This window comes from Ornithorhynchus anatinus, chromosome 4, assembly GCF_004115215.2.
Source record: "Ornithorhynchus anatinus isolate Pmale09 chromosome 4, mOrnAna1.pri.v4, whole genome shotgun sequence".
Lineage (NCBI taxonomy): Eukaryota > Metazoa > Chordata > Mammalia > Monotremata > Ornithorhynchidae > Ornithorhynchus > Ornithorhynchus anatinus.
In genome coordinates, this window is record NC_041731.1 from 86,120,355 (window position 1) to 86,144,020 (window position 23,666).

At 43.2% G+C, this 23,666-nt stretch overlaps 1 protein-coding gene across 1 annotated transcript; it reads right to left on the reverse strand.

Annotated features, from left to right (window-relative positions):
* Positions 1-2,222: 2,222 nt before the first annotated feature.
* Positions 2,223-22,114, reverse strand: RNPC3 (RNA binding region (RNP1, RRM) containing 3). Its single transcript, XM_029063579.1, has 15 exons — positions 21,917-22,114; positions 18,032-18,079; positions 16,895-17,013; positions 15,535-15,618; positions 15,007-15,118; positions 13,903-13,971; positions 10,828-10,973; positions 10,331-10,453; positions 9,737-9,873; positions 8,557-8,718; positions 8,286-8,380; positions 8,143-8,201; positions 6,656-6,788; positions 4,997-5,069; positions 2,223-2,415 (listed from the first exon to the last, which is right to left on the reverse strand). The coding sequence occupies exons 1-14, from the start codon at positions 22,112-22,114 to the stop codon at positions 5,010-5,012; spliced, it is 1,545 nt and encodes a 514-aa protein (XP_028919412.1). The 3' UTR covers positions 2,223-2,415; positions 4,997-5,009.
* Between the last annotated feature and the right edge of the window lie 1,552 nt (positions 22,115-23,666).

Here is a 23,666-nt window from a genome sequence, read left to right on the forward strand (position 1 = left end):
TTTGGGAATTAAGGACATGTGTGTTGTAAACAAGAAATGCCTACTTCCTGACCTGCTAATTATTTAGTTTTTTGAGAAGCAGAGTGGCTAGCGGTTAGTGCACAGACCAGGGAGTCAGAAGGACCTGAGTTCCAATCCTGGCTCAGCCACTTGACTGCTGTGTGATCTTGGACAAGTCACGTCACTTATAAAATGCCTCACTTCCTCATCTATAAAATGAAGAACATGAGGCCATATGGGACATGGACTGTGACCAAGCAATTAGCTCGTATGTTGGTATTTGTTATGTTGGTATTTGTTAAGCGCTTACTGTGTGCCGAGCACTGTTCTAAGCGCTGGGGTAGACAAAGGGGAATCAGGTTGTCCCAAGTGGGGCTCACAGTCTTAATCCCCATTTTACAGATGAGGGAACTGAGGCACAGAGAAGTTAAGTGACTTGCCCACAGTCACACAGCCGACAAGTGGCAGAGCTGGGATTCGAACTCATGAGCCGACTCCAAAGCCCGTGCTCTTTCCACTGAGCCACGCTGCTTCTCGTACCTATCCCAGCACCTAGTACAGTGTCAGTAAATGGTTAAATACCACAATTATTTCTCTCTAATCAGTAGGTCAGTAATTCGCAAGTTTTTGATTGTGGCATCTGGCCTTTGGGTTAACTTCATGCAGCACTCTGTGGACGGTGAAATTAAAGTTAGCAGAATCGCCACATTCCAATGATTGAGGACTTAGCTAGAAATGGATGTCAATAACATGGGAGGAAAAGTACACAAATTACAAGTTATAAAGTAATTCAGCTCTTTACTCCAGGGACATTAATGGAGATGACCTATATCAAAGGCAGAAAGAGGACACACCAAAGCATTAATCCTGGAAGTATGCTAGTTAATTGTATTTACTAAGTTTCTGTTTTGTGCAGAGCCCTGTTTTAAGCACATAAGCAAGGCATTCCCTGCCCTTAAGGAGCTTGCAATTACCAAAGAGATTGGAAGACACCTTATTTTCAAATAGTGGGAGGAGGATCAACAAGAATATAACGGGCAATTAAGGTATCTGCTAAGCATTTACTATGTGTTAAGCACTGTTCTAAAATAGAAGTTAATTAGGTCATAGTCCTTGTCCACATAAGGCTCACAGCCTAAGTGGGATGAAGAAAATGGTAGGGTGAAATAGATGAATTTACACATCCTATGTCTATAAATACACACATACTAACTCTCTCTCGCTCTGAGGAGTGAAAACACATAAACGCTACTGCTGCCGAATCAGAAACTGGGAGGTGCAGGGGAATTAATAATAATGGTATTTGTTATTTGCTATATACCAAAACACTGAGGCAGAAACAAATTCCCATCCACAAATAACTGGATTGCAGAATAGGAGCCTGACACTTCTGCCACTCACTTTAGCTGCCCTGGTGACGGAATAGGAATTGTATGAATAGATAGTGTTATGAGCTACAGTCTACATTTGACATTTTTCACATAGATATTTGGGTAGCTGTTTTGAGTATTGCTCTGTTCCTGGAACCTTGAGGCATGGTAATAAATGTGATTACCTGCTAGAGAAGGGTCCAGGATAAAGATGACGACTAGACAGATAAAATTCGTTCAAGTCACTCCAAAGATATCCCCTTTTCCATCTCTCCCCTGGGCCACAGCCCACCACAGGGACAGATCACCCCTAATTCCAAAGTGCCCATAAGTGCTTTATTAGAATACCACAGTAAGTATGGATGCCTTCCTACAGCTGATTAACTCAACCCTCTGGAATGGCCTTTGTCCTATGTACTGTGAATATGTTTAACATATAATAATAATGTTGGTATTTGTTAAGCGCTTACTATGTGCCGAGCACTGTTCTAAGCACTGGGGTAGACACAGGGGAATCAGGTTGTCCCACGTGGGGCTCACAGTCTTAATCCCCATTTTACAGATGAGGTAACTGAGGCACCGAGAAGTTAAGTGACTTGCCCAAAGTCACACAGCTGACAAGTGGTAGAGCCAGGGTTCGAACCCATGACCTCTGACTCCAAAGCCCGTGCTCTTTCCAGTGAGCCACGCTGCATATGAATATATTTCTGTGTACTTTCTCTATTATCACTATATTCCATTTTACAACCTAAAGGTAAATCTGCATTTGATAAAGCTATTTTAACAATACTCATGCCGTGCACATGCCAATATATTAGAACAGAAAAATTCAGACAAAAACCATAAAACACAGCAGGAAAAATGAAAATAATTTATTGGGGATGTAGGAACATATGAACAGATTCTGATGCAATATTTAAATGTGTTTAGATTTGTAGTTTTAAAATGCACGGTAAAAGTTGATTACGCACAGTCAACATTCCTGGAGAACTCGGGTCTTCTCATAGCTGGATAACACTTGAAAGATATGGAACTCAAAAGGAACCTAAAATATCATAAAAGCCCATTAAAAGAGAAAACAGGTAAAAAAAATAGCAACAATTGTGTTTTTAACTAATGTATTGGAAATTTAATTAGAAAATTAGTGAATCATGTCAGTGTAATTGCTAAGTTAGAGAAGCAGCGAGGCTCAAGAGCACGGGCTTGGGAGTCAGAGGTCATGGGTTCGAATCCCAGATCCGCCGCTTGTCAGCTGTGTGACTATGGGCAAGTCACTTAACTTCTCTGTGCCTCAGTTACCTCATCTGTGCCTCAGTTACCCTGTATCTCCCCCAGCGCTTAGAACAGTGCTCCGCACATAGTAAGCGCTTAACAAATACCACCATTATTATCACTATTCAGCAAGTGTCATTTGATTTTTTTCCAAAAAGGATAAGTCAAATGAGGAAGTGTTTGGTTTGTTGTTGCATGGGATTAAGATTGCTTTCAGATTACAACCTCTTTCTATCAAACATTCACTGTAATTAGCCACTTTTCACAGAAGTGAAATGGCATTTCTTTCTGTATATATCTGTAATTTATGAATGTCTATCACTGTGTTTTCCCCTCTAGACTGTGAGCAGGGAATGTGCCAGTTTGTTATACTGTACCCTTAAAAACACTTAGTACAGTGCTTTGCACACTATAAGAGCTCAATAAATAAGACCGAACGAAGGTTACAGTAAACTTGAGACTCAGAAGTGAAGGGTACTAAATAGTAAATGCATTAATTGGCAACCACATTACTTAGAAGGGCCAATTTTAAACCATGCAATTCTACTTTCCCAACCGATTTAGTACTTTTTCTTATGGTTAAGTGAAATCACATTAATTAATCCTGTGAAAAGACCACAGAAGCTTTCAAAACCAAAATACACTACGGGAAAACGAATTTTTGGAGGCAAATTTAAAAAATATAAATTGTGTCAATTGTTTAATTAGCACAACCTGATTCACTAACTTTCTTTCACTAACTTTCTTTGGAGGAAAAAAAAAAGCTATTAAAGTGTAGTCCTGCAATCTTAGCTAATTTGAACAATTATATGGAGTAAAAAGTTGAATTTTCCATCTCAATTAGAGATATTCCCAAATATAACTTCAAGAAAGTATAAAGTCACTGCCCCATCTACACTAGGGAAAAAAAAACACAAAAAACAAAAGAAAACTTAGAAATATAAAATTTCTGGAGAAAAGCACTGCCCAAAAAGGATACAACAAGAAAGGATACACTTTGCATGACAGTATTACTGCAGTATTTACGCAGGAATGCTTCTAAAGAAGAACAGCAGAGCGGAGTTTAATTGTCTTGGTTTTTCAGCATTTGTTTTCAAAGAAATGATAGTCTATATATATATATATATATATATTTTACTTGATAAAATATATATTTAACCCCGGTCTATACGATGCACTGGAAAGTTCCCGTTTACACCAATACTAGCATTTTAATCAAACGTAAAACACTAAACCAGGTATTTCACCGAGAGAGCATCAGGGGATGCTCTGGCTTTTCATATATTCATTCATGAATGTGTTTTTTCAGCAGGTTTTAGGCAGTTTGGTCCATCTGTTTCTCCTTTACCCCTGAACTCCCAGAGGCAGGGAGGTGGGGGGCAAAGTGAATAACAACAGCAACAAAAAAGGCCACATTTCTACTTTATGCAAACATTAACATTGTTCTTTCCAATGATCAAACAAAGTGCTTTCATACAAGCTTGAGAAGCCAAAAGCTTGGGTGGTTATCTTACTTGTCTAAGGGTCTTGTTTTTTTGAGGGGGTAAGGGAGGGAGGAAGTTGTAAAAAAAAAAAAAATCTTATTTTACCCACTCACACCTAAGATTTTCCATTTATTAATCGATATAACACCAGGCCCTTTTACAACATGAGGATTGTGTTCCCAAAGAATCTCAAGCTAACGCAGACTTCCGTTATAGTAATCACACTTTGACCAAAAGCGAGTGCATGTGCAAAACCTTTTCTTTCACCACCACAATGTGCTGTATTTACAGACATACACTGTGGGAAGAATGTTCTTTAATTTCTAATAATGTTATTACCCCAAATCCATATGAAAATTTGGGCCATGGAAATTACATAATTTTGATTATTCTACACTTCCTTTAGTATAATTGCTTCGGGAGCAATTATTCATATATATCTTTGAATACACAATTCACCATTCCTGAGATAACAGATCATGGATCAACATACCAGAGATCGAGAATTTGACCTTACATGCTACTTAAAAATCAACAAAAAGAAAATGATTAAGTCACAAAATTTCAACTTCTCCCTTGAAAAATGTTAATCTTCTCTAATCATTGGGAGCTTGGCCTTGTGTGTCAAGTTTTTAACAGGTCTCCAAAATGAGTCTGAAATTCTACATATCAGTATCGCACTACTGTCTCTTCCCAAGCAAATGAAGAAGTTTTTATATACTGGGACAAAGACAGGACTGGGTGAAGACCAACTGAAGAGACAGGCCGAAAAGACCCATTAGCTCATAATTACTATTCTGAAATATTTTTTCCTGTAGAATTCAGTCTTTAAGCATACTTATTTCTTCTTATTCTATTAAATGCACTTACCTTAAGCAATATTCTATCTCTTTCTTTTTCCTTCTTTAGAATCCTGTTTCGGCCTAGCAGACCTAGCAAATTGCTAAAAGTTCATTAAGGAAATTTTCTTCAATCACCAATGATTAGGGAAAAAAAAGTGACTACTATCTGCCTAGAAAGTTGTAGCTGCATTAAAAATATAGTTTGCAAAGAAAGTCATCTTTACTCCAAATAAATCATAATATTACATAGCAACTACATTAGATGCAACACCCCAGGAAGCCACCCCCCCCAAGGATTTGGCACTGGAAAAAACTGACGCCATCAGCTGAGTGTTTGAACTAGGTGGTCAGCCATCCCCCTCTGCCTCCTGCCAGCTGGGGAAAAGGAACTGAGCCAAAGATACATCTTTGATCCTCTTGGGACTTTGGAGCAGGGCACTGGTACAGATCTTCGCTGCGTCGATCAGGGGCCCCACTGAGTGAATGATATCTGGAGATGGGTTCTCGGGGTTCTCGTGGGGCTCACGATACAACTCTGAAGCGTCCAGTGAGAATTAAACACGCAGTTGTTGCCAGACCAGGAAGCACAGCCACGGAAAGGCAGCTGGGTTGATTCTTAGAATAATAATAATGTTGGTATTTGTTAAGCCCTGACGATGTGCCAAGCACTGTTCTAAGCGCTGGGGTAGATCAGGTTATCCCACGTAGGGCTCACAGTCGTCATCCCCATTTTACAGATGAGATAACTGAGGCACCGAGAAGTGAAGTGACTTGCCCAAGGTCACACAGCTGACAAACGGCGGAGCTGGGATTAGAAGCCATGACCTCTGACTTCCAAGCCTGGGCTCTTTCTACTGACTCACGCTGCTTAGAAGCAGTCATAGCCCTGAGGAGCAAATCCTGGTCTGAGCATAACAGTTCTCAATAATAATACAGTTGGTATTTGTTAAGCGCTTACTATGTGCCGAGCACTGTTCTAAGCACTGGGGTAGACACAGGGGAATCAGGTTGTCCCACGTGGTGCTCACAGTCTTAATCCCCATTTTACAGATGAGGTAACTGAGGCACCGAGAAGTTAAGTGACTTGCCCAAAGTCACACAGCTGACAAGTGGCCGAGTCGGGATTCAAACTCATGACCTCTGACTCCAAAGCCCGTGCTCTTTCCACTGAGCCACGCTGCTTCTCAAGTGGTCTCACGGTGAGCGGGTTCTCAGCAGAAAGTTGGGGAAGAGGAAAACAAATGGAGGGCTCCACAGCAGGGCCAGGGCAGGTGTCTCATGCGCACCCTAGTTCCTGGTGAGAACCAGAAGGGAGAAGGTGCTCCTCTTTGCCTTGTTTACCTTTCTCCCCCCAAATCCCTCTTCCCTTCCATCGTTCTCTAGCATTACTTCATTCTCCCGAACACCATCCCCCGACTCATGGAAGTGAATTTCTACAATAGATGAGTTATCGAACTAGGGCCTTTTTAAAAACCCCTCAAAAAATAATCTGGGTAGGTCTACGCCCAGGTGACTAGACTTGGAGCCACGTGACCTCAATTTCGACTTCTGACTGATTTGAAAATGAAGCATACATTCTCCCTTCTCTTCCTAATTTTGGCAAGAGACCCTTCTGCCTTTTGAGAGCAACATTCTTTGTTTCGTTGGTTTCAAATTAAGGAATTATTAAGACTTTTGAAAAGGATACAACCACCATGGGTTTTCCAAAAAGAACATATCCATTAGCTTCCTTTAAAGCTTTAGCTGCCGCTTTTTCGTCTGGAAGTCCGATAAAAGCTTGTCCTTTCATGCGCCCTTCTTTCATCAAGCGTATATCAAACCTAAAAAGAAAAGATGTTTATGCCCACTATTGTAATGGAGATGTCTAAACAAGTTTTTGACTCGGGGTAGTAAATCTGGAGCCCCAAGAATCTAGGGAAGGTATTAAATCCACCAAGGGGAGTGAGTCCATTTTAGCACATGTGGTTAAGTCAGGGAAGAGATGGAATACCAAAACAGTTCATTCTCTCTGCCATGTTCATTCCTCTTCTCCAAGCAGAATCCAGGCAGTGTAAAATTCTCCAAACACACTGGGCTGACAAAGACCTTTCCACAGCCCTGTGCAGGAGTGCTGGGCAGCCATATAATATTCAGCTCTTGACAATCCTTTCAGTCTGACTCCCATTCCCTTCTGCATCGCCCTGACTTGCACTCTTTGTTCTCCCCCCTTCCCAGCCCCACAGCACTTATGTACGTATCTGTAATTTATTTATATTGATGTCTGCCTCCCCTACGAGACTGTAAGCTCATTGTGGGCAGGGAATGTGTCTGTTTACTGTTATTTTGTACTCTCCCAAGAGCTCAGTACACTGCTCTGCACACAGGAAGAGCTCAATAAATATGTACGAATGGTGGGACCCTACTATAATGCATCCTCACAGAGGTAAATGTGGTCTATATAAAAAAGCAGTTTTTTATGTTAAAATGCTATTATCCCCCCAAGTCCTTCTCCACTATCCTGTATCACTGAAACAAGATTAACTACACAAAGGATATATGGCAGAAAAGGGATCAAACAGAGAACCATAGGTCAGAACAGACTCCCAGCAGCATTAGAAACCAGCCGAACTGAAAACATTCCCGGGCCAGTTTTGCGAACCCTAAGATAGGACTGTAGAGGAAAACCACCAGATGGATTCTGCCACAGGCAAGCTCCTGACAGATGCCCATTGTACTTTATTTCCAAGAGTCAAAATCTAAAGTGGATTTGTAATAATAATAAAAATAATGTTGGTATTTGTTAAGCACTTACTATGTGCAGAGCACTGTTCTAAGTGCTGGGGTAGCTACAGGGTAATCAGGTTGTCCCATGTGAGGCTCACAGTTAATCCCCATTTTACAGATGAGGCCACTGAGGCACAGAGAAGTTAAGTGACTTGCCCAAAGTCACACAGCTGACAAGTGGCATATCTGGGATTCGAACTCATGACCTCGGACTCCCGAGCCCGGGCTCTTTCCACTGAGCCATACTGCTTCCCCTAAGTGAGCTGGACAACTTCATAACATCCATTTAACAACCAATAGGAATCCAGCCCTTTATCTCCCAGTCTGTCGGCCTGTGCTCTGCCCCGAGTATTTCCTTCCCTGACTGGAGCAGGAGAGTCAATACAGTCCTATAAGGAATACAAAACTTACATTATTCGTTCGGTTTCTGATGAAAAGTCAACATATCTTCCAAAAATGAACTTAAGATCCTAAAATTCAACAAAAAGAGAAAGGAATCACAACAAAGCTACATAAATAAACATTGAAAAAACATCTAAAGAAATTCCACTTACCTTTTCTTGAACTTGCTTAGCTAAATTTTTCACATAAATTCTACAGTTTGGATCACCTGGTTCATAGCTTTTGAAAACAGAGAGTGATTCCATTTCTTGGGAGGAAAAGAGTGAAAAAAAAGTTAAATTATTTTTTCAAAAAACAATGTCTGAGCATAAATTCAAACTGTATCTCACTTCAAATAGAATTCTGCCTACCCCACTTGGGGTGTAGAAAATACTGCAAAAGTATGTGATTGGTAGCATATTTTTACCAGTTGCTATAAAATACCTTCTCTAGGTAGTCTGCCTTTTTCCAACTCCCTCCTAGAAACAAATTCAGATGGCATTTCATCAGAATCCTCTTTAGTTTCCTCCTTGTCATTCACACTGGGAGCTGGGAAGATCTTTCCAAATCCTGAATTAGTTGTGCTTTCTCTGTTAGCAGGGAAATCTAAAACAGTTAAACACCACGTAAACGTTTATTCACTAAAAAGAAAAAAAAAAGCTTTCAGGTTTTAGAAGGGTAAGTAATTTTTATATGAATAGCAAAGAAAGAAATATTCACGATCTATAAGAAAAAGTTATAGTGAGAGGAAAAAGTCATTCCTAAAATTCATGATCATTTGAGAGCCCTTTGTTTTGTTTTTGGAGTTTTATCAAGATGAAGCTAGTCATAATGTGAAAATGTGAGGAGGTTACGAGGCTAAAGTATGCCTTCGTGTTGGAGGCCTAGGTTAAAATAACACCTTTCAGTAAGGTATTAGAGAACTCTCATTCAGTGAAATGTCTCAGCTACAGTTAACAAAACCTCTCCAAGGCAAATGAGTAGAAAGAAAGATACCTCTTGTTAGTTCCTACTTTATGTCGGACAGAAAGAAATTCTGTGGATTTTAGGAGCAGCACAAGCCTTCAAGGAGAATCCTGGACATTAGGGTATGGGAAAGAGGGCATAGTTGTAAAAGAGGAAAGTTTAAGCTTAAGAGGAAAGCTTAGAGAAGCAGTGTGGCTCAGTGGAAAGAGCCCGGGCTTGGGAGTCAGAAGTCATGAGTTCTAATGCCAGCTCCGCCGTCTGTCAGCTGTCTGACTTTAGGCAAGTCACTTAACTTCTCTGTGCCTCAGATACCTCATCTGTAAAGTGGGGATTAAGACTGTGAGCCCCATGTGGGACAATCTGATTACCTCATATCTCCCCCAGTGCTTAAAACAGTGCTTAGCACATAGTAAGCGCTTAACAAATACCATCATCATTATTATTATTAAGACTTGATTACGGAAGAAGGAGCGGGGAAAGAAGGTAGACAACATGCATTTGAGAAAATAAGGTGACATTTTGAGATCATGCAATTGGTAAAAAGCATATGTCATTCGAAATGCTTAGGAGTAGAACTGAGGTCAGCAGGCAATAAAGAACAGAAGCTTAGAGATTAGCACTATAATAAAAAAAAAATGCAAAGTAGAAAATTCCTTACCACAGTTTTGCTCTTTCTCTACACCTCTAAGAAATGCAGCTGGTATGTCCGCAGATATATGGAATTCTATTTTTTTGGGACCCAAAGACTGTGGTTGCTCAAAGACATCTGAAGGTAACAGCGCGGTGTGCAAATTACTGTTTACAAACAATATGACATTAATCACATATCATCGCAAATAGTCACTTAAGAGTCAAGTACATGCTTTTTACCCTGAACTGACACTTTAATGAGAAACTTAACACAAGGATAAATTATTACATTACATTTACACAAAGGTGCAAATTGGCACAGTTTAAGATAAAACTACGTGAAGAGAATGTTATAGAATTTTATCCATTCTTGCAATTTCCTATCACTCGTATTTTTCTATATCAGAATTTCTCAAGTCACCAATATATTTATTCCTTTAAAGGACATGGAATTATTTTAAGTTAAACAGAATTTAGTGAAATTATAGAACAGTAATACAGGAAGCTAAAAGAGCAACTAAAACAAATCATTAAGCACATCTTTTTATTCTATGAAAAACCAGGACCCTTTTCACCCCTTCTCCCTAATTATATTATAGACCATAAACTAGAAATATATTACCTGTGTGCAGCTATAGGTACACTCAACATATCTCTTATTTTTTGCTTTTTTCTCACATGGCGCTGTTTCATAACTGTTCGTCTTTTTGGCTGAAGACTTGCTAATTCCATCAGCTTGGCCATTCTAAATTCAGAGAAAAAGGATTTACAACGGACTGTTCATACAGTGACTGCTAAGGAGGGAATTGCTAGGAAGAAATATTAAAATTCATCTTCAAGCTAATCTTCAAAATAGGTAAACTTATGTGTTGCCTCAAAGGTAACTTTTGAATATGGAGGAGGTGGCGATCTTTTCATGGATCTTGCCAAAAGTCTAATAAAGATTTAACTTCCAGATTCTTTTGGGGGCCTTAGTTTAGAAATAAAAAAGAGGTTTATATCACTTTGGCAATGATGGTCAAAAACTAGATAATTCTTGTTAGCTGTTTCACATAATTAACGAATAAGTACTCCATTTCTCAGATCCTAAAAGTCTAAATGGCATTTGCTACCACACACCTCTGTCGGTCTTCATCATCCCCACTTTCATATTCCGATTCTTCTCTGCTAGATATTTCCTCATCATCTTCAGGTAAAGGGGGTTCTTCAGGAGGCAGAGGAGGTGCAGGGGGAAGAGGCACGTGCACTGGCATATATTCTTCATACTACCCAAAAGAGCAAATAAGCCAGAGCCTTGTAAAAACACGCAACTTAAAAAGTGCAACAAGAAGAATCAACAAAGCTCGTCTTCAATACCCATAAAAAGCAGTTCCTTGAATGAAAGCATCTGTGCACACAGTAAGCACTCAAATAAGACTAATTCCTCCAACTACAAGCAGCATAGCTGAGAGGAAAGATCACGGGCCTGGAAGCCTGGGTTCTAGTCCCAGCTCTGCCAGTTGCTTGCTTCATGACCTAGAGCATGTCATTTAACATGCATTTAACATTTTAGAGAAGCAGCGAGGCTCAGTGGAAAGAGCCCGGGCTTGGGAGTCAGAGGTCATGGGTTCTAATCTCAGCTCCGCCACTTGTCAGCTGTGTGACCTTGGGCAAGTCATTTAACTTCTCTGGGCCTAAGTTCCCTCGTCTGTAAAATGGGGATGAAGACTGTGAACCCCACGTGGGACAACTTGATGACCTTGTATCTCCCCCGGTGCTTAGAACAGTGTTTGGCACATAGTAAATGCTTAACAAATACCACCATTATTATTAACTTCTCTGTGCCCCAGTCACCTCATCTGTAAAGTGGGGAATAAATCTTCCGCCCTCCAATTTAAACTGTGACCGACTGATTAATAGGCAGATTGACTGATGTCTGAAAGAACTTCAGTAAGACAATCACCGGCATAGACAAAGCACTGATGAGACCACACTAGATGACTCTTACTTGCGCGTGTTAACAGTGAGCCTAAATTTCAATCGTATTTATTGAGAGCTTACTGTGTGCACAGCACTGTATTATGCGCTTGGGAGAATACAAAAGAGTCGGGAGACACGTTCCCTGCCCTCAAGGAGCTTCCAGTCTGGAAAGGTATTTCCTGAATGAATGAAAAAATCAAATGTTTTCCTCCAAAAACTATATTTGAATCAGTAATGAAACGCTAAATAACAATGTTTAGAGCCTTCCCTTAACCCCATGGCACCCTTCAGTTAGCACACCCTCTCCCTCCTCCAATTCCTCTCCAAACTCCCTGAGTGAGCTGCCTCCACCTGCTGCCTCCACCTTCCTCTCCTCCAATTCTCTCCTTGACCCTCTTCACTCCATAGAAATCAATCCACTGTATTTACTGAGCACTGTACTGTATATACTGACTATATTTACTGAGCACTTACTGTGTGCAGAGCACTGTATAATAAGCACTTGGGAGAGTACAATATTACCTGGGCGAGGTGTTCATTCATTCATTCATTCAATAGTATTTATTGAGCGCTATGTGCAGAGCACTATACTAAGCGCTTGGAATGTACAAATCAGCAACAGATAGAGACAGTCTCTGCCCAGTGACGGGCTTACAGTCTAGAAGGGGAGACCGACATTAAAATTAACTAAGGATACACTTTGGGACATAAGTTGGAGTGAAATAGGGTACATCGAAGTGCAGGTGTGATTCAGAAGGGAGAGAAAGCAGGGGACATGAGGGCTTAGTTGGGGGAGGCCTCTTGAAGAAGATGCGATTTTAAAAAGGCATTGGAGGTGGGGAGTGTGATGGTATGTTGGACATGAAGGGGGATGGAGCTTTTGGATGGAGGAGCAAAGTGAGCTTGCTGGGTGGTCCTCACCGGTGACCTCTCTGCCTCCTAATCCTCTTCCACTCTCAACTGCCTTCAATTCTTTCCTGACCACCCCTTTCTATTGGAAACATTATCAAACCTTGGCTTCACTGACAATTTCTTCTCCTCGTTCCCCTTTTCTCTCTCTGGCTGCTCCTCGGTCTCTTCCACAGGGTTCCATTTATGCCTTTCACCTTCTAACTACAGGGGCCCTTCAGGATTCACTTCTGGGTCCCTTTCAATTTTTCACTTATACCAACTACCTCTATCTTCATCTTCTCCAAAAAGCTTTCCCCAATTAATTTCTAATCTCAGCTTTTATCTCCCCCAGCAAATGCTACTTCAGCACCTCTATACTACTTATGCACTATAGTATCCTGAGACACCACAGCAGTTATATACACAACTTTACACTCTGTCATATCCTGTCTCCCCCTGCAGCCTGTAAGCTCTTGGCAAGTACCTAGTACAGTACTCTGCACACAATAAGTGCTCAATAAATACCACTCATCTACCTCCCCAGCAATGACATCTCTCCTGTTCTAGTCTTGCATCTCCTTCTGTCTTCAAGACAACTCTACTTGGAGGTCTCACTGACACCTTAAACTTCACATGTCCAAATGTTCATCCTCCCACCCAAACCCTATCCTCCCTGTCTTTTCAATCACCATAGATAATACCACCACAACCCTTGTCTCAAAAGTCCGTAATGCGGGCGTAGTCTTCTACTCATCTTATAATAATAATAATTATTACGATTGATTTACTCTCCAGCGGTGATGGCTCTCCTGTTTTGCAGTTTCACTTTTCTTCCTTCAGGACAATGCTACTTGGATGTCTCACTAACCTTAAATCGAACATTTCCAAATGCTCATCCTCCCACCCAAAACCTATCCTTCCACATCTTTTCAATCACCGTATATATCACCACTATATTTCGTGTCCCACAAGCTTGTAACACTGGCATACTCCTTGACTCATCTCTCTCATTCAATCCCAAATATTCAAATCTGGTAATCAAATCTTGTTGATTCTTCCTTCTCAACACTGCTAAAATTTGCCCTTTTTTCTCCACCCTAGCCTGGGCACATACTAAGTGCTTACAAGTAACAAAAATAATAATACTCTGCCATTTCCCCTATTTGTAATGTATTTTAGTATCTGGCTCTCCATCTAGACTGTAAGTCCTTGCGGCCAGCTACCTATTGTTTAGTACTCTCAAGCGCCCAGAACAGTGCTCTGTCCATAGTAGATGTTCAATAAATATCAACTGATTGGCCAACCAATGTTCTAGGTAAACTAATAAAGCTACAAATCTCTTACCATGGGAGGCCGAGCAGTAACTGGTCCAAAAGGTGAGGGTAGATTCATTTTATTCATTAGATGGAGCACCTGAAAAAATAAGCACTGTAATTGTTTCATAAATCTAAACAATTTACACAAAACTCTGAAGCCCCCAAACCACTTTAAAGTCATTTTTTAATCCCCATGACCTTCTTGTGAAGTTGGTAATGAGGACAGTTACCCCTACCTTACTAATGAATAAACAGAAGTATGAACTTACTGTAGTGTTAAAATCCCTCTCTCCTAAATGAAAAATGTCATGTAGTAATTTTGTTTCGTATTTTTTTTTAAATCAACAAAAATAAGATATTTATACTTTCACATCACTTCGGTAATTTACATCTTTTTTAAAGTCAATATGCTATTGACCAAGAAAAGTGAAATTAAAAACAACAACAACATGCCTCATGGGGCCGACAATTTAAGCAGAAGCGAGACCAGATACTGAATCTCCATTTTATAGATGAGGAAAGTGAGGCCCAGAGACGTTAACTGACTTGCCCACCGTCGCAGAACAGGCCAGTGGCAGATTCAGGATTAGAACACAGGTCCTCTGACTCCCAAGCCCACATTCTTTCCATAAGGTCATGCTGCTAAGATATTAGCTAAAACTAAGAAAATAGACAAGTCACCACTTGGTCCTTTCCATCTTACCACAAAATGAATTAATTGGAGGGCATACGTAAAACATGTCTTGGACTCTTGTTCCCAAGAACAGTACAAATACCAAGCAGTATTAGGAACCCTGACAAACTGAACTTCCTCAGAGATCAGTGGGACAAGCTCCTGGGCTTCCGTATTTTCCCCTAAAAAATGAATTTGAGAAGAATTCTTCATCCTCCACCGTCCCCAGCTTGTTGTGGCCCAGGGATGACGAGCTGCTGGGCGGGAATTCCCATTCGTTGTTCCCTACCACTTAGGGAAAAAAGCCCATTAAGAGACAATCCTGACATGAAAGCAAGTACTTGAAAACAAGGCATCCTCCTCACTCATTCATTTATTGAATCGTATTTACTGAGTGCTAACTGTGTGCAAAGCACTGTACTAAGTGCTTGGGAGAGTACAATATGAGGCTAAGCTTACCTGTACATAGAACTTGGGCACACTTGCCAGAGCATTTGCAATATTTGCTAGGATTGAACTCGAAGGAGGTGGGTACAAATACTTGAGGCACGAATTTAAAGGAAACGTCAGCCTGAAGGAAGGCAAGTTGTTAAAAAGAACAAGATCAGTGAAAAATTTTGATGGAAATTAAATCACCTAGAACTTTAATGCTTGATCATATTAACCAAAAACTACTTAAATGTATTAGAACCTTTTTAATGGGATCCCCTTTGGCCTGCAAATTCCTACAACCTCTGCGGGAATCATTTCAAAACCACACTACTTTTCTAGTTTCCTTAGGGTCAAAACAATTATCTCAATTACCATTCATTTTGAGGGAAACTGGATGCTAAACTCTAGTGGGCAAACAGTATTCCAAAAAAGTTACATTTACTCACAACATTCTGACATATAAATCTTAGGTTTTGAACTAATCATCGGCATGTAAAAGCACTGCAAAAACCCCCCATCACTACCACCACCACCAAAAAACCCTCAAATGCTAACCCATGGCTTGGTGCGATTCCATTTTCTATTGTTAAGCAGCCTGTCTCCTTCTTTTCTTTTTCCTCTTCTACAGGCTCCTCAGACCTATTGAAATAATTAAATTAAAATATTATTTACCTCAAAAATACCGAGGAGAAAAAACATTTACTTCAAATACAGCAAATCGAGAGATCTGGGTATTATTTCCCATTCTGCCTGTTTGCCATGTCATCGGGAGTGAGTTTCTTCATCCATATACTTAACGATATTATTACCACCGACTCTGTGCAAAGCACTGTAGTGAGTGTTGGGGAAGGATAAAAGAAAAATAAACAAGACTCAGTCTCTCGCCTCCGGGGGCTCACAGTCTAAAATGGGGACACCTGAGGAAGGAGTGAATGCGTACAGAGGACACAATGAGAGAATACATGACCAAAAATTGCAGTTGAAGAGACCCTTCCCAGGCATTTTATCACCCAATCTGTCCAGAGTCCCAGAGTCTCAACCAAACCACTCCCATCATTTTAAAATATGTGGGGTATGGAGCCAAAGAACCACTTAGGGTGTTCTGCCAAATTGTCTCTGTTGCCGAATTGTACATTCCAAGTGCTTAGTACAGTGCTCTGCGCATAGTAAGCACTCAAAAAATACTACTGAATGAATACTGGGCTTTGGTGTTATGGTCCAGCAGAGTCACTATGCTGTCCCATGTGCCATGTTCAATGTGGCCTGCACAAAAAAGGCATTAAATAAACACGGTTAAAACTGAAACATCCCCCTAGACAGTGAAATTCTTTTATAATTTTGCGTCTAGATTTAAGTACAATTTTTTCCCCCACTTTTAACCAATATTTCTTGGTTCAAGCATTTCTCATCGAAGTAAAAAAAATACCCTTCTGGTTTGGGTACAAATAGGAAAATACCAGCAGATACGCTTTTCTGACCAGTGATGATATATTTGTTTATATGCTAAGCCCTGTTCTAAGCGCTAGGATAGATACAAGGTAATCAGGTTGTCCCACGTGAGGCTCAGAGTCTGAATCCCCATTTTACAGTTGAGGTAACTGAGGCCCAGGGAAGTGAAGTGACTTGCCCAAAGTCACACAGCTGACAAGTGGCTGAATCGGGATGAGAACCCACGATCTCTGACTCCCCAGCCTGAGCTCTTTCCACTAAGCCAGGCTGCTTCCAGAGCTCCAACAGTGTTGCATACATCGTAGAGGTGCAAAATAAAATCTGAAATCCTTTCATTCCAGCATGACAGTAAAAACCAGGGGTTTTGAAATTGTGTTAATAGAATCACGGGTTTTTCAATACGACCAAAACATGAAGCATATTTAAAGAATGATAACTTGCCTAATGTGTAAGAGCTTCTACATACCTTTTACTTTTCTCTGTGGGCGCAGTCTGACAGAGTGAGTGAGCGTGGTCTTGTTCCTTCGCAAACTCAACAACTAAAGTATGACCTAAAAGTTTTAGCTGATGAAGTCTTGATAGCGCCTGTAAATAACAAAAACAAAGGGTAAACCCTAAGCATTTCTTAATCAAAGCAGTTGATGAGGAAACGCAAACAGAACAGTTGGCCTTGACGTTTCTATCCACTGTACTTCACACCCTCCCTTGTAGTCTTTTCTACTGTTTTTCTCCAAACCATCCAATTATTTAAGACAGTCACTGCTTCGAGACCCAATTTATCTTCACTCCTCTCCCATAATTCAGCCACAGAGTTCTCCTTCACTGGGCCTTGTTCTGGTCTCTACAACCTGGAACTCCCTCTCCCGGCATAACTCACCAAACTGCCCGTATTCAAAGGTTAAAATCACATCTCCAGGATCTCTCCCTTATTAATCGTTCGTCTCCCTACACTAGTCTCCTCTTCTGCATATCCATGTGCTTGAGACATCACCTTAAGGCTCTCACCTCACCCTCTCTCCCTATGGCATTTATCCCTCCATCTTCAAACTCGACTGCTTCCTTTTAGAATGTATTTTCGTGTTGGTCTCCCCTCCAGATTATAAGATTCTTGAAGGCAGGGTAAGATTTTGTCTACTATTGGGCTCTCCCAAGAGCTCATTACAGAGCTCTGCCAAAAGTGCTCGATAAATACTATTTATCGATATCGTCAATTAAAATATTATCTGTTAACAGATCTTCAAAAGATTGACAGTTTTCCTCTGAGTCGTGGTCAGACTCCCTATATCCCTTAGTCCTCCAGAATGTCTTTTTGTTTAATAGGAATTTTTATACCGGTTATGGAAAAGTGCAAGGGATTTCCCCAAACCTCATAACAGAGGACAGACTACTTTGTTACAGCGAAACCTTTGCTTAACATTTTACTTGATGTTGAACTATTAAAATGTGCTTTCCTGAAAAAAAGTCTAGTGCGAAAATTTTACTGTTTTTAACACCCCATATGCAGAATGTAACTGACAATTCAAGAAAAATGTTGCCTTTAGTGAGCAAAAACACAGAGGAAAAAAAATTACCGCTTAAATATTCACTGGAAAGTACAACATACCTTCGCGGCAGCTTTTTCACTGGGGAAAGTAGCAAAAGCAGTATGTTTCTGAAAGACAAAGGAGAAATCTTATTTTCAAAATGTAGACTGCGAAATGAAAGCACTACATCACTAGTTCTCAATCGACTGAGTTTGAAGAATAAAGGAGTGGGAAGGAACAATGAGAAATTCTCCCTTTTACTTCAAGCAGATCACACCAAGACTTTTCTTTGCATTATCAGATGGAGGCCTGATAATTTTCTTAATAGGACATACGAACAGTCCAAGATTATCCAAGTTATTGAAATGCCCATTTCAGGCTAGCAATCTTACTTATTGAATGTTTTCTGCGTGCAGAGCACTGTCCTAAGAGCTTGAGTGCACTTACACAGATTTGGTAGGCATGTTCCCTGCACACAAGGAGCTTCGCTAAGCTTATGAAAATTCAATCCCAAACTCTCCAAACGCTTACAAACAAGCGTTTGTAAGGAAATAGAAATAAGATGATACAGCATATTTATATTTTAGATAATACAAAACATAGCATGGCTGATAATATTTTTGTTGAAAATAAAGATACCGGGGCACCAACAATACCTACACTGCGTGCCTTTCCCCTTTTGCGGCGGTGTGGATTTATAGACTGTAAACTCCTTTGGGCAGAGATCACACCTACCATCTTTGTATTGCTCTGGAAATTGGAGGCTAGACTGTAAGCTCACTGTGGGTACGGAATTCTTCTGTTATACTGTACTCTAAATGCTTAGTACACACAGTAAAGGCTCAATAAGACTGACAGTAAGCGCTCAATATAGTCCACTTATTTATATCAGAATGCCTTGAAACAGTAAATCTTAGGTATGGTTCATGGAAATCTAGGACATTTAAGGTAAGAAGCAGTGTTGCTCAGTGGAAAGAGCCCGGGCTTGGGAGTCAGAGGTCACGGGTTCTACTCCCAACTCCGCCACTTCTCAGCTGTGTGACTCTGGATAAGTCACTTCACTTCTCCGTGCCTCAGTTTCCTCATCTGTAAAAGGAGGATCAAGACTGTGAGCCCCAAGTGGGACAACCTGTTACCCTTGTATCTATTCCAGCGCTTAGAACAGTGCTTGGCACATAGTAAGTGCTTAACAAATATCATAATTATTATTATTATTATTAATATGCAAAAAAGGAGCAAAACAGGCACACCTAGGACACTTCCAATTCCAGGACATAACACTTCTGCACACATTCCTAATTTATTTATATTAACATCTGTCCCCCCCTCTAGACTGTAAGCTCGTTGTGGGCAGGGAACATGTCTACCCACTCGGCTACAGTGTACTCTTCCAAGCATTTAGAACAGTGTTCTGTACAGAGTAAGTGCTCAAATATAGCCAATTAAACATGCTTGGGAAACTTCAAACAGCTTTTAATGGTATTTAAGTGTAATTACGTGCCAGACATGGTATTAACCGCTGACTTAATCAGGATGGACACGGTCCCTGTCCCACAGAGGGCCCACAGTCTTAATCCCCATTTTACAGATGGGGTAACTGAGGCACAGACAAGTAAAGTGGCCTGTCCCCGGTCACACAGCAGACAAGTAGCAGAGCCGAGATTAGAACCCGGGTCCTCCTGAACCCCAGGCCCGTGCTCTGATCCACTAGGCCACGCTGCTTCTCCCCTGGGATTATCCCATGAAACCAATACATAATAAATCTACCCAATAGTCACTTGACTTTTGACTTGGGGAGGAGGGTGAATCGGCTTAAGAAAAGCACATTAAAAATACAAAAAAGAGATGGGGTTAAAAAGCAGGTTAATCTTTTCCGATTAAACTGATAATATACAATGTTAAAATGAAATGAGCAGGGGACGAAATGTTTTCATTGTTAAACATCCCACTAGACCTGAAAACTTCTCCAGGGTAGAGTCCTGCCTAACATATTTCCCACGCGTGGCTCAGTGGAAAGAGCCCGGGCTTGGGAGTCAGAGGTCATGGGTTCGAATTCCGGCTCTGCCACTTGTCAGCTGTGTGACTGTGGGCAAGTCACTTCTCTTCTCTGGGCCTCAGTCACCTCATCCGTAAAATGAGGATTAACTGTGAACCTCACGTGGGACAACCTGATTACCCTGTATCTTCCCCAGTGCTTAGAGCAGTGCTCGGCACATAGTAGGCGCTTAACAAATACCAACATTATTATCATCATCAATACAAGTAAAGAGGCATCAATATAAATAAATGACAGATGTTTACAAAAGTGCTATGGGGCCGGGAGGGAGGAAGGGCACAGGGAAGAAGTCAGGATGATGCGGAAGGGAGGGGGAGCTGAGGAAGAGCGGGGCTTAGTCTGGGAAGGCCTCTTGGAGGAGGTGGGCCTTCAGTAAGGTTTTGAAGCCGGGGGAGGGAAAGTAAGGGCTTAGGACTTCATTCATTCATTCATTCGACTGTACTAAGTGTTTGGAAAGGACAATTCAGCAATAAAGAGAGAGAATCCCTACCCAACCACGGGCTCACAATCTAGAAGTCTAGTCTAGAGCGCAAACAGTAAGTGCTCAATAAATTCATTTATTCAATTTGATAAATACAATTGAATGAGTGAATTGTCTATTCCAACCGCTCAGTCCAGTGCTCTGCACACAGTCAGTGCTCAATTAATACGATTGAATTGTCCATTCCAAGCGCTGGGTCCAGTGCTCTGCACACAGTCAGCGCTCAATCTATACGATTGAATGAAGGAATGAAGGATGGAATGAGCATGGGCCAGGGATTCAGAGGATCCGGGTTCAAATCTCCCCCGTTTAAACCGTCAGCTCGTTGTGGGGCTGGGCTGGTCTCTCTCTGGTGCCCCATTGTTCGTTCCGAGTGCTCAGTCCAGTGCTCTGCACCCAGTAAGAGCTCAATCAATACGACTGAATGAATGAATGAATGAATGAATGAATGTGAGCCCATCGTTGGGCAGGACTGGTCCCTCTCTGTTGCCCAACTGTCCATTCCAAGCGCTCAGTCCAGTGCTCTGCACATAGTAAGCGCTCAGTAAATACTATTGAATGAAGGTGAGCCCGTCGTTGGGCAGGGCTGGATTCACTCTGTGGCCCAACTGTCCATTCCCAGCGCTTAGTCCAGTGCTCTGCACCTAGGAAGCGCTCCATCAATACGACTGAATGAATGAATGACTGTGAGCCCGTCGTTGGGCAGGACTGGTCTCTCTCTGTGACCCAATGGTCCATTCCCAGCGCTCAGTCCAGTGCTCTGCACATAGGAGGAGCTCAATAAATACGACAGGATCAATGAGAACCCGTCGTTGGGCAGGCCTGGTCTCTCTCTGTGGCCCAACTGTCCATTCCCAGCGCTTAGTCCAGTGCTCTGCACACAGTAAGCGCTCAGTAAATACTACTGAATGAACGAATGAATGTGAGCCCGTCGTGAGGCAGGACTGGTCTCTCTCTGGGGCCCAATGGTCCATTCCAAGTGCTCAGTCCAGTGCTCTGCACCTAGTAAGCGCTCCATCAATACAATTGAACGAATGAATTGTCCATTCCAAGCGCTCAGTCCAGGGCTCCGCACCCAGTAAGAGCTCCATCAATACGACTGAGTGAACTGTCCATTCCAGACGCTCAGTCCAGGGCTCTGCACCTAGGAAGCGCTCAATCAATACGAATGAATGAATGAATGAATGAATGAATGAATGAATGAATGTGGGCCCGTCGTGGGGCAGGACTGGTCTCTCTCTGGGGCCCAACTGTCCATTCCAAGGGCTCAGTCCAGGGCTCTGCACGCAGTAGGGGCTCCATCAATACGACCGAATGAGTACATAGAAATGGGAGGAGGAAGAGGAAGCCGGGTTGTGTGTCGGTGAGTGGGTCGGGGTGTGTGTGTGTGTCGGGGTGTGTGTGTGTGTCGGGGTGTGTGTGTCTCACCAGACGTCCCCTGTCGGCCAGCACGCGCACGGCTTGGGCCCCGAAGTGTCGCAGCAGGTCGTCCTTCTCGTCGGCCGTCAGCTGGGCCGGCAGGTGCCGCACCAGCAGGGTGCGGGCGGCGCGGGCGGCGGGGAGCCCCGCGGGGCCGGACCCGGACCCGGACCCCAAGCCCGCACCCGCCGCCTCGCCGCCCGCCATCTTGCCCGTCCGTCCCTCCGCCCGCTCGCCCCCACGTCCGCGCCTCGGCCCGCGCCTCCGCCCCAACTCCCGCGAGACCTCCGCCCTTTCTCGCGGGAGCTGGCGCGCGCCCGCCCGCCGCCGAAGCGCGGGGAGGGGCGGGGCGGGGCGGGGCGCGACCCCTCCCTCTCTCCCTCTCCCCCTCCCCCCCCTCCCTCCCTCCCTCCCTCCCTCTCCCTCTCTCCCTCTCCCTCTCTCTCCCTCCCTCTCTCTTTCTCTCTCTCCCTCTCTCCCCTCCCTCTCCCTCTCTCTCCCTCCCCTCTCTCTCCCTCTCTCTCCCTCTCCCCTTCCCTCTCCCTCTCTCTCCCTCCCTCCCTCTCCCCCTCTCTCCCTCTCTCTCTTTCTCTTTCTCTCTTTCTCCCCTCCCTCTCCCCCTCCCTCTCCCTCCCTCTCCTTCTCTCTCCCTCCCCCTCTCTCCCCCTCTCTCTCCCTCTCTCCCCCTCTCTCCCCCTCCCTCTCCCTCTCTCCCCTCCCTCTCCCTCTCTCTCCCTCCCCCTCTCTCTCCCTCTCTCTCCCTCTCCCCCTCTCCCCTTCCCTCTCCCTCCCTCCCTCTCCCCCTCTCTCCCTCTCTCTCTTTCTCTCTCTCTCTTTCTCTCTTTCTCTCTTTCTCTCTCTCTCCCCTCCCCTCCCCCTCTCTCCCCCTCTCTCTCCCTCTCTCTCCCCCTCTCTCCCCCTCTCTCCCCCTCCCTCTCCCTCCCTCTCTCTCCCTCCCCCTCTCTCCCCCTCTCTCTCCCTCCCCCTCTCTCCCCCTCTCTCTCCCTCCCCCTCTCTCCCCCTCTCTCCCCCTCTCTCCCCCTCTCTCCCTCTCTCTCCCTCTCCCCTTCCCTCTCCCTCTCTCTCCCTCTCCCCTTCCCTCTCCCTCTCTCTCCCTCCCTCTCCCCCTCTCTCTCTCTTTCTCTTTCTCTCTTTCTCTCTCTTTCCTTCTTCTTCTTCTTCTTCTTCTTCTTCTTCTTCTTCTTCTTCTTCTTCTTCTTCTTCTTCTTCTTCTTCTTCTTCTTCTTCTTCTTCTTCTTCTTCTTCTTCTTCTTCTTCTTCTTCTTCTCCTTCTCCTTCTCCTTCTCCTTCTCCTTCTCCTCCTTCTTCTCCTCCTTCTTCTCCTCCTCCTCCTCCTCCTCCTCCTCCTCCTCCTCCTCCTCCTCCTCCTCCTTCTCCTTCTTCTCCTTCTTCTCCTCCTCCTTCTCCTTCTTCTCCTTCTTCTTCTTCTTCTTTTCTTCCTCTCTCTCTCTCTCTCTCTCTCTCTCTCTCTCTCTCTCTCTCTCCCTCTCTCTCCCTCTCCCTCTCTCTCCCTCTCCCTGCCCCCCCCGTGGCTCAGCGGAAAGATCCCGGGCCGGGGAGTCCGAGCCCGCAGGTTCGAATCCCGCCTCCGCCGCCTGCCTGCTCATTTAGGGCAACTCGCAGCTTTTCCTGCGCTTCTGCTCTTGGCTCGGTGGAAAAGAGCCCGGGCTTGGGGACTCAGGGGTCATGAGTTCGACTAGCCGGCTCTGCCCCTTGTCAGCTGTGTGACTGGGCAAGT

Excerpts from the sequence above, each read along its gene's own strand:
- RNPC3 (XM_029063579.1), bottom strand. The coding sequence starts at position 22,114 with ATGGCGGGCGGCGAGGCGGCGGGTGCGGGCTTGGGGTCCGGGTCCGGG. Across the intron at positions 9,874-10,330 it reads GTACCTATAGCTGCACACAG|TAATTTGCACACCGCGCTGT; the intron begins GTAATATATTTC and ends GTTTGTAAACAG. Across the intron at positions 8,202-8,285 it reads CTAAGCAAGTTCAAGAAAAG|GATCTTAAGTTCATTTTTGG; the intron begins GTAAGTGGAATT and ends GTTGAATTTTAG.